The sequence below is a fragment of the Electrophorus electricus genome, chromosome 5, assembly GCF_041902795.1.
Source record: "Electrophorus electricus isolate QZ-2024a chromosome 5, ASM4190279v1, whole genome shotgun sequence".
Lineage (NCBI taxonomy): Eukaryota > Metazoa > Chordata > Actinopteri > Gymnotiformes > Gymnotidae > Electrophorus > Electrophorus electricus.
In genome coordinates, this window is record NC_137501.1 from 4785001 (window position 1) to 4799166 (window position 14166).

General features: G+C 45.8%; 1 protein-coding gene across 2 annotated transcripts in view; it reads left to right on the plus strand.

Annotated features, from left to right (window-relative positions):
* The window catches only part of niban2b (niban apoptosis regulator 2b), a 20372-nt gene extending 6512 nt beyond the window's left edge, over nucleotides 1-13860 (plus strand). For both annotated transcript variants that reach the window (XM_027010899.3, XM_081715148.1), the window contains exons 2-14: nucleotides 475-605; nucleotides 1034-1162; nucleotides 1266-1371; nucleotides 1572-1739; nucleotides 5365-5480; nucleotides 7465-7569; nucleotides 7682-7844; nucleotides 8807-8994; nucleotides 9345-9500; nucleotides 10437-10553; nucleotides 10644-10751; nucleotides 10859-10970; nucleotides 11098-13860. In XM_027010899.3, coding sequence (XP_026866700.3) covers nucleotides 475-605; nucleotides 1034-1162; nucleotides 1266-1371; nucleotides 1572-1739; nucleotides 5365-5480; nucleotides 7465-7569; nucleotides 7682-7844; nucleotides 8807-8994; nucleotides 9345-9500; nucleotides 10437-10553; nucleotides 10644-10751; nucleotides 10859-10970; nucleotides 11098-12161 — 2663 coding nt within the window. In that variant the 3' untranslated portion in view covers nucleotides 12162-13860. The remainder of the gene's footprint in view (nucleotides 1-474; nucleotides 606-1033; nucleotides 1163-1265; nucleotides 1372-1571; nucleotides 1740-5364; nucleotides 5481-7464; nucleotides 7570-7681; nucleotides 7845-8806; nucleotides 8995-9344; nucleotides 9501-10436; nucleotides 10554-10643; nucleotides 10752-10858; nucleotides 10971-11097) is intronic.
* Nucleotides 13861-14166: the final 306 nt, after the last annotated feature.

Consider the following 14166-nt stretch of genomic DNA (forward strand, 5'->3'; position numbering starts at 1 on the left):
ACTGGCTTGCAGCTGTTCCCACATGAATTTTGAAATGTGACATTTTCAGGAGCGCAAACAAAATGGACTGAGCTGACGACGCGTGTGTGTGTGTGTGTGTGTGTGTGTGTGTGTGTGTGTGTGTGTGTGTGTGTGTGTGTGTGTGTGTGTGTGTGTGTGTGTGTGTGTGTGTGTGTGTGTGTGTGTGTGTGTGTGTGTGTGTGTGTGTGTGTGTGTGTGTGTGTAAAGCAGCTCAGATATTGCAATCTACTCCTTTTGATAAGACACAAAGCAGCAGTGTGAATAGCTGTTAATATTTAACTCCAAGATGATGGACTAAACCTTCTCATTACTGATGAATCCTTGTATAGTTGTCGAAGTTTGTGGTCTGCTATGGCAGTAAAAAACAGCATTTTTAAATGGTTCCAGTTTCTCTGTTGTGCTTTATGACCTGTAAGTGACCACCTCACTGAAAAGTGTACGTGTGCCCCTCAGCACGGACGGGCACGGTGCTGGGTGAGTTCAGCCACCTCTATGAGAAGCAGTACGTTGTGGCCCTCTTCAACAAGGTGCGCTACGATGTGGAGGGGGGAGGCGGGCCCCAGCCTCAGCTACTGCGTCGCAAGGTAAGAGCTCCACCTTCTGCACCTCCTCCTTGCTCTGTGTCTGGTTTACTCCTCCCCTTCGGCAAAGCTTTGTGCCAACAAACCATGAAGAAGCATTTCTGCCTGGACACATTTGCATTAGTTTATTTGAGATATGTAGTTGTGCATATGTGTATGCTTCATGTGAAGTGAAGACACACACACACACACACACACACACACACACACACTTGCTTTGTGGGTGTATAGAAGCTTAAAAAAACACAGCTCAGATCTTAAGCTCCTCCAGTGCAAACATCTCTCCATACAGTATAATAAGAGATAATTATCTAAGAGAAGCTTAAGTGGAGAATAACAGGGAATGATCTGAGCTCTGGAGCGGCACCAAGTTCCGTCTCCTGTTACATTTGACCCTCTTTTTTTTTTTTTTTTTCTATCAATGCTTATAGGTGCCGCTTGCCAACAAGTCCATCTTCTCTGGAACACTTTTCCAGTATTTGGAGGAAAACAAAAAGTGGCGTAATCGTTTCCTCTTCATTCCTGACTCCTACAACATCAGCTACTATGAGAGCAAACAGGTGACTGGGGAAATCTTTGAACCTCCGCAATGATGTTTGTCAACTACTGTGCCTTCTTGATTTTAACAGTGCATTTTGTGTGCGTGCTGCACCTTCTGCTCAGGCACATAACCGAGGTCTACAGCCAAAAGGAACTATCAACTGTGCAGGCTATAGGGTGCTAATCTCCATGGAGAGCTATCTGGAGCTGCTGAACTCCAGTCTTCCTGGTGAGAAAGGGAGGAGGGAGGCTTGACGAACAGGTGAAGTGGGCGGGCGGGTTGGGAGCAAGGGAGCTCGGCTAATGTGACGTACCACAGGAAGGGGCTTTACTCAAGTTCTAGTGTCATACACGCTGGGGATTCATAGCACAGCTTGATGCACAATGCCTGACCACTCATTTGTTTGTGTGTGTGTTTGTGTTTGGCAGATGTGAAGGCAAAAGTGGGCAGCTCCCCCTTCCTGAAGTGTGCCACGCAGTTCCCTCTAATCTTGTGGCATCCTTACGCATGCCACCACTATTTCTGCGTAGGTTCTGCGGAGGAGCAGCAGAAGTGGAACGCTGTCTTTCAGGACTGCATCCGGCACACAAACAACGGTGAGCCTCGCCCCGCCCTTTCCCTGACGTCAGCGCGATGGCGTGCCGTGGCCGTCAGCCGTGCAGAAGCACGCTTTGATGGCTGTTTATCAAAAAGGAAACGCGATCAGAGCTTTTGGTGCAGGAGAGCAGAAAGGATTTGGTAGCTCACGGCTATGAGAGTTTATGAAGGGCCATGGACAGTGTGTAAGCAGACCCAAGAGTGTGTGTGTTGTGGAGTGTGTGTGTTACCTGAGACATCTCTGCTGTTTTTCAGTAACCAGATGAACTGTCTTTTCAACAGTGTTCCAAATCTCTGCACTTCTGGAAGTGTAAAGTTTCATTTTTATTGCACACCATAAAATTGAATGCATTATCTGTCTAGATTACTTTGCCATTTTGTTTTAGAATATATGGAAATGGTCTGGAAAATGGAGAGTTTTGTCATGGTTTATAGCTAATTTCCATATTCATCATCATCATCATCATCATCATCATCAAATATGCCATAATGTAATGCAGGATCTCATTGCCTTCTGATCGGATCATTATGCACAGTGTATAAAAACTGCAGATTGCATCTTGTCTCAACATGGTGATGGCAAATGATGACCTCCAAGATTCGGAGCTTTGTTATTCTCAGTGACAGGTTTACGCCAAATTGCCTCTGACCCATATGCTGTCTGGCTGCTGTTATTTGGAGTAGGTCTGTCAAGTAAAGAAATCCACACCTGTTGTGCCCCAGCAGTTTGAACCTGGTGCATTACCTCATTTCAGTTCTTCACTATAACTTACTTACACCAACATGTTTGCAGTAATTTGCTGCTTCTGCTCCAGAATCTTGCATTAGAAACACACTCATTTCCATTATATGTTCCCAGGCATCATATGGGCTTCTCGTTTAATGTTTATGCCGTTTGTGGAATCCATGGACTCTGGAGCTCTCTGGGTGTAATTATGCTTTCTTAACCTATCTGCAAAAGGGACTAATGTAAGAGGAAGCCCTTGCTGTCTTTGTGGTTTGGTGGACTATAAAACCCAGCCGCTCTGTCTCTCTGCTGGAGTCCAGATTCCTCTGAGTGGTCACAGCTGGACCTAGCTACTCCCCTAGGGAGGGAGGGATGCCGGTCATACCTAGAATGAGGGGAGGACCATGATGTCCTCGTGTGTGTGTGCGTGTGTGTGTGTGCGTGTGTGTGTGCGTGTGTGTGTGTGCGTGTGTGTGTGTGCGTGTGTGTGTGTGCGCGTGTGTGTGCGCGTGTGTGTGTGCGTGCGTGTGTGTGTGCGTGTGTGTGTGCGTGTGTGTGTGCGTGTGTGTGTGCGTGCGTGCGTGCGTGCGTGCGTGTGTGTGTGTGTGTGTGTGTGTGTGTGTGTGTGTGTGTGTGTGTGTGTGTGTGTGTGTGTGTGTGTGTGTGTGTGTCAGCCATACACAAGGACACATTTTTCCCAAACAAGGCCTGGAGCAGGCTCTCAAGTGTCAGAGGGATTTAATACTGTTAATCAGCCAATCAGAAACCATGCACAGACACTGCTGTGCTGGAGCAGGGGTCATGGGGGCCCAGCTGTGTCTGCAGGAGCGTATCTATGAGCAGAGCGCAGGGGAAGCCTGTCAGCACTACCCTTGACACGCACTGCTGGGGATGTTGCGGCCAAGGTCAAGGCTGAAGAAAAGCTCTGTTCTGCACTGTATTAAGTTAGTTTGGTGACCACGCTGCCTTTTATACTACTCAGCCTTAATTCCATTTGGTGTGTATGGGCTTTACATATTTCAGACAAAACATCACTAGTTTGACAACATTACAAAGGGAACTGTTTGTCAGTCATAACACTAAATAGTACCATAAAGACGGGGGGGGCAATATATAGACAAACACTTACTTTCTCATCCAGTGATGCAACTTCCTTTTGATGTGTTGCAATGCAAGGATGTTTGCCCAGGATTACTAACCCAAACTTCAGGAACTGTTCAGGAGGTTCTTGGATATTTCCTGTTAAATAATGAATGCTCTAATCATGTAAACTCCTGTGGTGAAGGCATGAGCTGGGCACGTGTTTCCAGCAGGGTTTAGGTTTGGTTGCAGCTCTGCTTCAGTCTGCTACGATGCTCTGCTCTCACACGGCTCTCCTTGGAAGGACCCAGCATGGTCCATGTCTGGAAAGTGCAGGTGCAATAATCCAGACATGCCTGCCATTTCAGCGGCCAGACACTGTCCCATTTCGGAGGAGCTGGGATGGATGGACTGCGTGGTCCAGTACCTAATCTGGATTGGACTCCAAACCTTAGCCAACATGGGAGCATTCTACAGTGCCAGTTTGCAATGGTAGTTTGGTGAAACCTCACAGTTGTGCAAGCCACCCTCACTGGTATCCTAGGAAAGTGTGTTTCTCTATGGCAATTAATTTCCCAGGGCATTCCGTCATGCAGCATTCGTCAGGGGTTAGGATACGTTAGAGCCGGTTGAACAGCCAGGAGACACCAAGGTGGTGTCTGGTGTCGGTTTCCAGCACTTCCAGAACTGCTCCGGAGCCAAGATTATTCTGGAATCCTTGTGGTTTGGTTATCAGAAGGAAGTAACACAGGACCACTACTAAAAAGGTAGTAGGATCCAGACATGGCAGATCTGCTCACTTATCTCCGGCCTAGTGAGGGAGAAGACCAGTCTGAATGGAACTGCCAAGCCAGGCCGAGGTAATGGTTAAACTAGTGCACATGCCTGAGTGGTTCACCGTGGATGCCTGGATGGGTGAAGGGCGACTGATCTTGTTTGCTAGCAGGCAGGAGGATCTGGTTTGGTTTGTAGAAGTTGGATCCTTTTTTTTTTATGGTGTAACAATAATGAAGTCTCAAGAGTTATGGTTTACTTGGCAGTGGTTTCGCTAACGCTTAGAACAACATGGGGTTTACATGGGCCTAGCGGACACCAGTATTTTTGCATCATGTTTCTTGCAGCTGTGCCTCAAAAGAGGCACAAATGATGCACAAATAGACCTCTCGGTGCTCTTGCCTACTCGAGGCTTCAATGTGCCCTGCTGAAATGTGTCGGTGCTTACTCATGCAGCGCTCCGATGTGGAGCCTGGGCACTTCCTGCCTGTTCTCCAGCAGCTCCCGCACCCAGCCCGCCTTCCAGCTTACTTCCCCTCTTTGTGAGAAGCTCCTCCTCCACCATACATGCACGCGTGCAGATGCACCAACGGTGTGAAAGCTGTTGTCTGAACCCTGGAGATACAGTAGCTTTGACACTACAGCCTTTGACCAAATCAACAATATGTGCAAGCAGGTCAAAACAGCAACCAGTCTCTGGTTTGTTTTTGTTTAGTTTTATAAATTGCTGTTCTCACTTTATAATTGCTAAAATTACCTGGGTAACCATGGTGGTGTTTTGTTGAGAAATCACCATGGAGAATTATGTAATATATATAAAGAAATGTGCATGTGTGTGAGATGGGGAGCTGCATAGTTACACTTTCAGCAATATACACACGTCCTCTGTCTTGCTTCTCTAAACATCTTGAATAAGGAAGTGTGCAGTGGGAGATGAATCACTGTCAAACCTGCATGTGCTTTTGATCATGCCATTGAAACTGAGGAGGAGGTTGAAGAAGACCTAACATCTGTTCCCATGCCTTCCTCTTGCCCTCTCTCAGGACTGTCAGAGGAGTGCAAGGTGCAGACTCCAGCCTTTACGGATGCTGTACGTCTTTATCGGCAGGCTCGCAACCAATATGGAACCTGGGACATGATGTGTGGGCTTCCACCCCAGGTAATCCAAACCCTCACATGCTGACATTTGGTCTTCACTATACTGCACATGTAGACACCAGCAGGCAGAGTTGTCCTTGTGTCTTTCAGCTTGTCCACAGGGAAATGAGCTTGCTCCATCAGACATTGAGTGTCCATATTCAGATTCTGTATGTAGTGCCTGCACACAGATACGCAGTGGTCAGAACCTCGGAACTGCTGTGACTTTTTCTGATAATAATTTGGATATAAATGCCATCGAAATGCTCAGTGACCCACTTCTATGCTTTTAGCAGCTTGGTCCTTGCAAAGGGTATTGTTGCTGTCTGGCAAGAGCAGAGCAGGCTAGTGGTAGGGTGTGGTTCTTTTTCGCTTCTATAGCACTGCTCTGCAGTCTGGTTTCCCCTCGGGGGCCTTTATCAGAAACGACCCTGATTAGTCTTTGTTTTCAACATACATTGGATATTAGGGCCCCTGATACTCTTGTTGGAGGAAGTGAAACCTGACGCGAGTCGTTCAGAGTTCCTTCTGAGCAATTCACCCCAGGTGGGACCCAATCAGTGCTGATCTAATACCTCAGCAGTGCCATGCATGAAGTCATGTGTTTATTTATAACATATAGCACAGCATTACGGATCGCTACAACCTTACTATAGTTGTTGCATGTTGGAGGGTGAGGGTGGGACACAGACACACTCAGAAATGTCTTGTATTTCTGCAGGCTCCAATGGGAAACGTTTGAGCTTTTTTACCCTGAGTGGCAGTTTCTCACACAAAGGAGGGATTGTTGTTGTTTTTATAGGTGCGTTTTGGGATTGCTGTGTGAAATGACTCCCTGCGATGCTCATGCATCTGTCAGGTGACTCAGACCTTTGACAGTGTGTCACAATTCATCTCTCCACTGATGTCAATCTTTCTCCATTATTTGGCCATGTGGGACAAATGTAGCCTTAAAGTAGTCCCAGGCTTGGCTGAGGTGATTAGCCAAGCTCTGCCTAGCGACGTTTCACAACATTCTCCTGGTGGCCACTGTGGCGTGCTGACGCCTGTTTGAAGGGCGTGTCAAGTTCCGGGTGACCCGAGTGTTTTCTGCAGCTCTTGCACGTAACCCAATGCACCTGCTCCTCTCACTGTTTGTTGGGAAATATTGAAGTGGTAGAATTGTGACTTGGCAACAAGGCTGAGTGCAGCTTCAACAGTGGTTCTGTTAAGGCCTGGTGCAGAGTTTTAAGATCTAGGAGCAGGGTATGTGCGGTGAAGGGCTAAACCTCCTCTTGACCTGAGGATTGAAAACTTCAACCTCTCTCTCCAATTTTAAGACGGCACACTCCCAGGTGTTTGTACACAGAGGTGGATATTGAGACAGTGGGAGGAGTTCGGGTGTGGTTTTCGGGTCTCCCTTACATCAGTTAACGTGTAATCCTGTTTGAGGAGGAGGCCCAAGTCATTAGTGTGTGTGTGTGTGTGTGTGCTTCTCTGTGTGTGTGTGTGTGTGTGTGTGTGTGTGTGTGTGTGTGTGTGTGTGTGCGCTTCTCTCTCTCTGTGTGTGTGTGTGTGTGTGTGTGTGTGTGTGTGTGTGCTTCTCTCTGTGTGTGTGTGTGTGTGTGTGTGTGTGTGTGTGTGTGTAGCCTTCGCTGTCGGCGAAGCACATAGGAATGCTGAATTGTAGCTCCCAGGCCTCAACTCGATGTCTCAAAGTCTTGTGCTGAGCTACTAGATTTCTCCAGTATCTGTCTGGGGTGCCCTGGGCTGATCCCAAATCTGTCTGGGGGTGGAAAGGCGGGGATTCAAGTTGCCTACGGCTGCAGCATGTTGGTCTGAGCTGCATTGTGCTTCTGGCAACCTGGTTTTAACAAATCCATAATGCTAACAAATAATGCCTTTTGAATGTTTTCAGGAATACTTTACCTTATCTAATACTGTTCCCAGGAAGATATTTGAGTGAGAGCTTTGGTACATTTAAGCTCCCTGTGGCAGCTGACGCTCCTCCTTCCATGTCTTTTCAGATCTTGGCTAACTTGGTTATGGAAACTCTGCTGTCAGAGCTGAGAGATTTGATCAGCCCTCGACTGAAGGGCAAATTGCATGATAGACAAAGGAGCTGGATCCTGGTAAGGAACTCAGTAGGACACCATTTGCTATGGGATTGGAATAACAGGTTTCTCCTCATTACCTTAATTTTGGCTTTTACTACAAATTTAGCTCATAATACCGTGTGTGCAGATCTCGGACGCAGTGTACAGTTTGGTTCAGAGCCAAGCCCAGTCGCAGTACGAAGCAATCGTGCAGAGGTGTGAGGCAGGGCGCCCCCCTCTGGAAGCCTCCATCCGCACTGATATGGACCAGATTATTACCTCCAAGGAGCACGTTGGCAGTAAAATCAGAGGTAGTGCTGTGGGACACACACACAAGCATGCTTTGACAGTCGCTTTTGGTCTTTTGAATTGGTCTAGACAGTGTTCAGAACACGTGTCCTTCTAAAGTTTTTACTATCTTTTTAACTGCATGTTAAGCGCACAATATTTGCTATGCGAAACTGAGAGTCGACCGACTGCATTCCATGAGTGGTTGAGGGTTCCTCTTGGCACTCTGCATGTCGGAAAGTAGCCGATAACCAGGCAAGCAGAACTCTAGTCTGAGCAGCTTTGGAGGGCTGCTGTTCCCTGTGGGGATGTGCGCGTTTTCAAACTTCACTGGCCCACTCTGCTGATTAAAGCTCCTCACGGAATTCAGGACGAGGGTCACTCCACTGGTTTCTCCCAGCAGAGTTGCAATAATCTCATTTTACGGACCTGCTTGGAAAACAATAAATCTCCTTGGCTTGAAGCCCAGGTTGTTTTATTTATAAATGACCAGGGGAAGAAACATTTCTAGGAATGTAGGTGGTTGCAAAATGATGTTCTATTAAATTTGCAACATTAACGGGCCAGTGTGTCATTGCTTAAAACAAAGTGTTGTGTAGTAATGCATTTGGGTTTAACATTTGGATTGTGCACATATGATCTCTGTTTTTTTCCTTTTTGGACTCTCTTAAGGTAATTAATTAATCATTTCTTCTGGAGACTTTTAACTCTGGACCGTGAATCCAAAATCCAGTCCAACATTTTGTAATTGGTGCTAGTTAATTTGGGTCATACCCTTGCGGACCAGGGGCCACAGATTTTCCACCCTACCAGACAGGTGTGACGATAAAGTGGCCAATCAGTAAGATTAGGAAGTGAACAGATAATGTAGTCTAGTAATCTGTTCAATCCAGGACCAGAAACTAGATTAGAGGTATGGGGGTGAAGACCTTTTTTTATTGTCTGGTATGAACAGTAAAGTTTGGTGTCCTGTACTGGCCTCCAGCTCTGGTGCACCCGAAGGCAGAGAAGCTCCTGAAGGTGAGCATCGAGCCCTACATCACCTCAATCCTGGAGGCCCTCATGGAGCCCACCAGCCGAGGGTTCTTTGAAGTGCGGGACATCTTCTTCAGGGAGCTGGTGAACATGAGCAAGAACCTCTTGAACGGCGGCAGCAAGGAGAAGCTGGGGGAGGTGAGGGGGGTCTCCTCAGCCATGATTGACGCATGGCATTGGGAAAGGTCTTCCTGGCTCAAATGTTATTGTTACCCCACTTGCTTTTCCCACCAAGGATGTTTGGGTGAAAAGGAGCATTTGTGAGAGAAGTGTGGGGGGTTTTTTTTGTTTTTTTTTTATTAACCTGAGAGATTCCTTAGGTTCTTCTGTGGTAATTCAATAAACATTTACTGAACCTGTTAAACCTGTACTCTATCCGTGTGGCTTATGTAATATTTATTTAGTTCTTCTTGCTGCATGGTTTTCCAAGTGAGTGCTGTGTTGCACAGTTGTGTCCTCCAACGTCTCTCCTTCCTCCTGTCCACCAGTACATGGAGAAGATCTCCATGCTGGCATTCCACCCGGTGAAGATGCAGCCCTGCTACGAGAAGGTGGAGCAGCTTCAGCTGGAGGGCCTGCAGCAGAGATTTGATGTCACCAGCCCATCCGTGTTCGTCCAGAGGGCCCAGATCCTCATGAGAGAGGCGAGTGCTCGTGCGCGCTTCCCCGTGCTACCCCGAAGCCCAAGACTTCTGGTCAGGGACAGCCAGAAACTGGCTCCCTGGAAAAAATGCAGTCATGCCAGTACAACATTTGGGGGGTAGGGGGATAGAGATACATAATTATTCGGCACTGAATTAGCTATTCTGGGGGTGTGATCATTTGATGTCAACTGCCAAGTTTTTTTTGTTTGTTTTTTCCCTTGGAGTGGCAGATGGTGTGAAAATAAATGTGGAATTGTTTTTCTTGCCATGTGTGAGATTTGCTAATGTGCTTCGTGACTCTGCTTCTTATCGTCACTGCTTCTGCTCTTGTGGCATAGGACGTGTGTTCTGGTCACATAGTGACGCAGATATCATGACCTATTGGGCAGATTCAACTGTTGCTGTCAATGCTTAACAAGCAAAGAGTGAAGAGAAAATTAAAAAAAGAGGAAGCTTGTACTATTTAAAAAAAATATATATATATATATATATATATACCCATTAAAGCACCATTTTACTATCAGTACTAACTGTATGCTCATACCTGAGAGGTTTCAGGCTCGTAGTATAATTGTTGAAGTAACAGCTTGCCTGTTCATTTCCACTATTACTAACAACAGTTCTGGCCAGAGATTAGTGAGGCATCAGCAGTTCTGGGACCTTTTTTTAATAGCTTTTCACAGTGGTGAATCCAAAACAGTTGAACAAGCACAGGAGTTCTCCAAGAGACTGTTATTGGTGCAGAGGGAGTGGCCACACAAGACTGAACATGCTTTTTTTTTTTTTTTTTTTTTTTTTTTACATTTAAATACACAGTATCGTGGCGGCCTCACAAAGCCTGCTCGCTGTCACAGACGCCCCCTGCTGGTAAACGGGGATATGTGCACATATACATAATGCACTCACTGGCCCTGCCTCTTTTTTCATGTGCTGCAGCAAATGGACGATGCGGTGTACACGTTTGAGCAGCTCCTCCATCAGAGCCTGGAGGCCCAGGAGGGGAAGGAGGACCTGTGCAAAGCCATCCAGGGCTGCCAGGACCGCGTCATCAAGGTGAGCCAGAGAGCAGCGCGGCGATGCACGTGGCGATGCTCTCCTTTTCCCTGCCTGGCTGATTCCTACATCCCACTTTTGTTCCTGCAGAAATTTGACTATGACAGCAGCACCGTGCGCAAGAGGTTCTTCAGAGAGGCCCTCCTGCAGATCTTTATTCCCTATATGCTGAAGCAGCTGTTGCCGTCCTGCTCCGTGGTAAGACCTTCACGTATTCCATGGTGTGGCCACATGGAGGCGTTTCATACTGCACAACATACTGGTGAGTCACTGCCAGGCCCACATTTATTGATGTCTGTCTGCAGGACTTTCCCCATTTCCAAGAGCTGATCTTCGAAGACTTCTCCCGCTTCATCCTCGTTGAGAACATCTTTGAAGAGGTGGTGCTTCAGACAGTCATGAAGGACATTATGTTAGGTAAGGCAGGACTGCACCGACGCTTGATGCGGAGACGTTCAGTGCTTTCGTACTTCCAGTCTAGTCGCTCAGCATGCCACACCGTAGCAGGTTTGCCACGATACTAACTATGACCTCTCGTTTCCAGCGGTGAAAGAGGCTGCCGTGCAGAGGAGGCACAACCTCTACCGGGACAGCATCGTGCTGACCAACAGCGACCCCAACCTGCACCTACTGGGGGAGAATCCTCCTATCGACTGGGCAGGGGAGTACGGAGGCGGGCAGCAGGAGGTGGATGGGGAGCAGGGGAATGAGCATGAAGATGCAGAGACCCGGAGGAGGTGTAGGATGAAACAGGTGGTCTCCATGATCCAGGAGGATGGAGCCACACCAGCGCTGCCCGAGTCCTGCCTGGAGGTGCCAGGGGTGGATGACATTCCTGAAGAGGAGGGCGAGGGCAGTCCGCTCGCTCCGCCCACGCCTTCATCTGAAAAGGAAGCCATCACCAAAGAGGAAGTCAATGGGCCACCACCTAAGGAGGCCCCACCTACTATACCCAATGGGACCACACTCAATAAAGAAAAAACCACAAATCCCAGCACACAGGAGGCTGTGCCCATGTCTCCACAGGACTCGGAGAGTAAACTGGCCATAGAGTGTGCCATCCAGGAGATCGAGGATGCGGTGCAAGAGGCTGACGGTGAGCAGGGTGGAGAGGGTGGCACCCTGGAGATGATCGAAGTTGCACCTCCTCCAAAAATGGAGGACGCCTCCTTTCCAATGGAGCATAGTGGAACCATAAGCAACAAGGAGGTGCAGCCTGCCCCCGGAAGTCAAAGAGAGGTACAGATGGAGGCAGTATCCATCCAGGAGGATGAGGGAGTACTCCCGGGCCCAGAGGAGGCCCAGCCACCTGCAAAAGCAGAGGAGGAACTTGCAAAAGAAGAACACAGGCACGAAACTGCAGCAAATGCTTCAGACTCGTGCTCAGAACTCCAACCAACAGCTGCCCACTGCAGCGTGCCTCACCACGACGACAGTGGCTTTCAGTCACCGGCCAATGAGGTGGCTGAGGAGGAGGCGCTGCAGGCGGCCATGGCAACAACAAAGATAGGCGAGGAGAAACAAAATGACTGTGAAACAGGACAGGAGCATGCTGGTAAAGAAGACACACCAAAAGCACAAACTCAGATAACTAATGAAAACAACTAAAATACCAGAATTCCGTATTTTATAAGTACACTTTTTAGCCCTATAAACTTCTAGGCTAAAGTGATTAGTTTGACAGAGAAGGTTTTTAAGGTGGTTTGTTTGTTTACACACAGTCTCACTTAGACAGTTGAGTCCTTTTTGCCTTCATATATCTTTTTGAATATCTGACTTTACCATTTCACTTTTTGGCACATATTACAAGGAAAGCTCTGTCCTAAGTAATAACTTTTGTGCATAATATCGTTCTCCATATCACTTCTATTCATTTCAATTTTTTTATAGTTATTTACAGATTGTGCAAAATGCTGCAGAACTGTTGAATTTGACAATAAGACTGCCTAAAGCTCTATAACTGACTCCATGCTGGTGTATTTCCTCATTCCTAATGTGCGTGGGTTTTTTTTTTTTTTTTTTTTTTTTTTTTTCTTCCCCTCCACTCAGTTTTTGAGTCGGATGTTTTTCTCTTGCTTGAATTCAAACTGAAAACACTGAATATTTTTCCTGTTCATTTTGTATTGCTTTATTTTTGTTTGGCCTGTTATTTTGTAAAATACACAGATATTTTCCTTCTTATAACAGTCAATGGAAATGTTTCTTCTTCTTTTTTTTTTTTCTTTTTTTTTAATAGTAATCTTTCATTATAACCAACCTATGTTTGTCTCTTCTGAAGTCACTCTAGGAACACAACCAACACCTGTCTGTTATGTGTTTGGTGGTCATACAAAAATCATTTTTATGAAGTTGTCCTGACTTGATGCAGCCAAAAAAGCCTAATCATGTTGTTAGTCACAATGCTCATGTGTCCGGTGAGAAATATTAGGCGACTCCCCTGTTATGTGTAGTGGTGAATGTGTGTTTGCTGTGTGTCTTGTGAGGTCATGTGTGCAGAGCAGATCTCCAGTCTCTGAAGCCAGACGAACAGGAGGGTTTTGAGTTTAAGGGCAATAGCGTAGTTGGTTCACTGAGGTGTCAGCCATCGTAGTAGAGAAACCTGCAGCTGTTTTCGGGGGGGTTGTCATTTCAGTTTGAAATTAATCTGAATGATTTATGTTCAAATATAATGTTCAAACTAAGTTAAATTGGACTTAAATTGGACTTAAATTTCATTCAGCCTAACTGAATGAATTGGACATTTTAACATTTATTTTTATTCTGTTGCTTAATCCTCTCCTGAATATATAGTTTTATTTATTACCTGGTGCACTTCGTTACTTTCAAAATTATTGATAATAAATCGATTAGATTTGTCACTTACATTTTCAAGTCGTTGTTGTCAGTTACAGGCCAGCATACAGTACGAGTGCTACACATTAGTACTACGCTGACTTTCTGTTTCTTTCACATTGCCACCAGAGGGCAGTAGAACCCCCAGTTCACCGTCCGTATAGATCGTTGGACGCGGATGTTGGGGCCGAAATATTAGGGTAATTTATAGGAACAGCTTTTAAATTAGACTACCCTACTGAGATATAGCCCTACGGAACCTTACATAAATCTCTACTGAGACTTATTTACGACAACACTCAACTGTTTGTGTTTGATCTGAATGCTTTATTTATTGATATTACTTTCAGCATAAAATTAATGGGTCACAAGGAATTAATACCTGCACTATTATATCTTTTTAAACAAGAATTTTCCAGAATTTCTACTCATGATTATAAAATTTGCCGGCACAAATAAAATTAGTGAAAAATAATTTGATACTTGTAATTGTGTTTTTGTGGCTTGAAGAATTGCAACTTGAATTGTAGTACAATTGGTACCCACATTTATCAGAACGTATAGGGGAATTTAACATTCTGTGCAGAATATTCAAGTTTAATTTACATTTAATTTGACGTTCATGTGAACTTTAAAAAGTCACATGAACGTCAAACGTCGCTTATGTTAGCAGAGAGACATTTTGCTCTTGGAGATGTTTATTATTATTATTATTATTATTATTATTATTATTATTATTATTATTATTAATTAAAAAAAACATTTTAACAGAATATTTTTG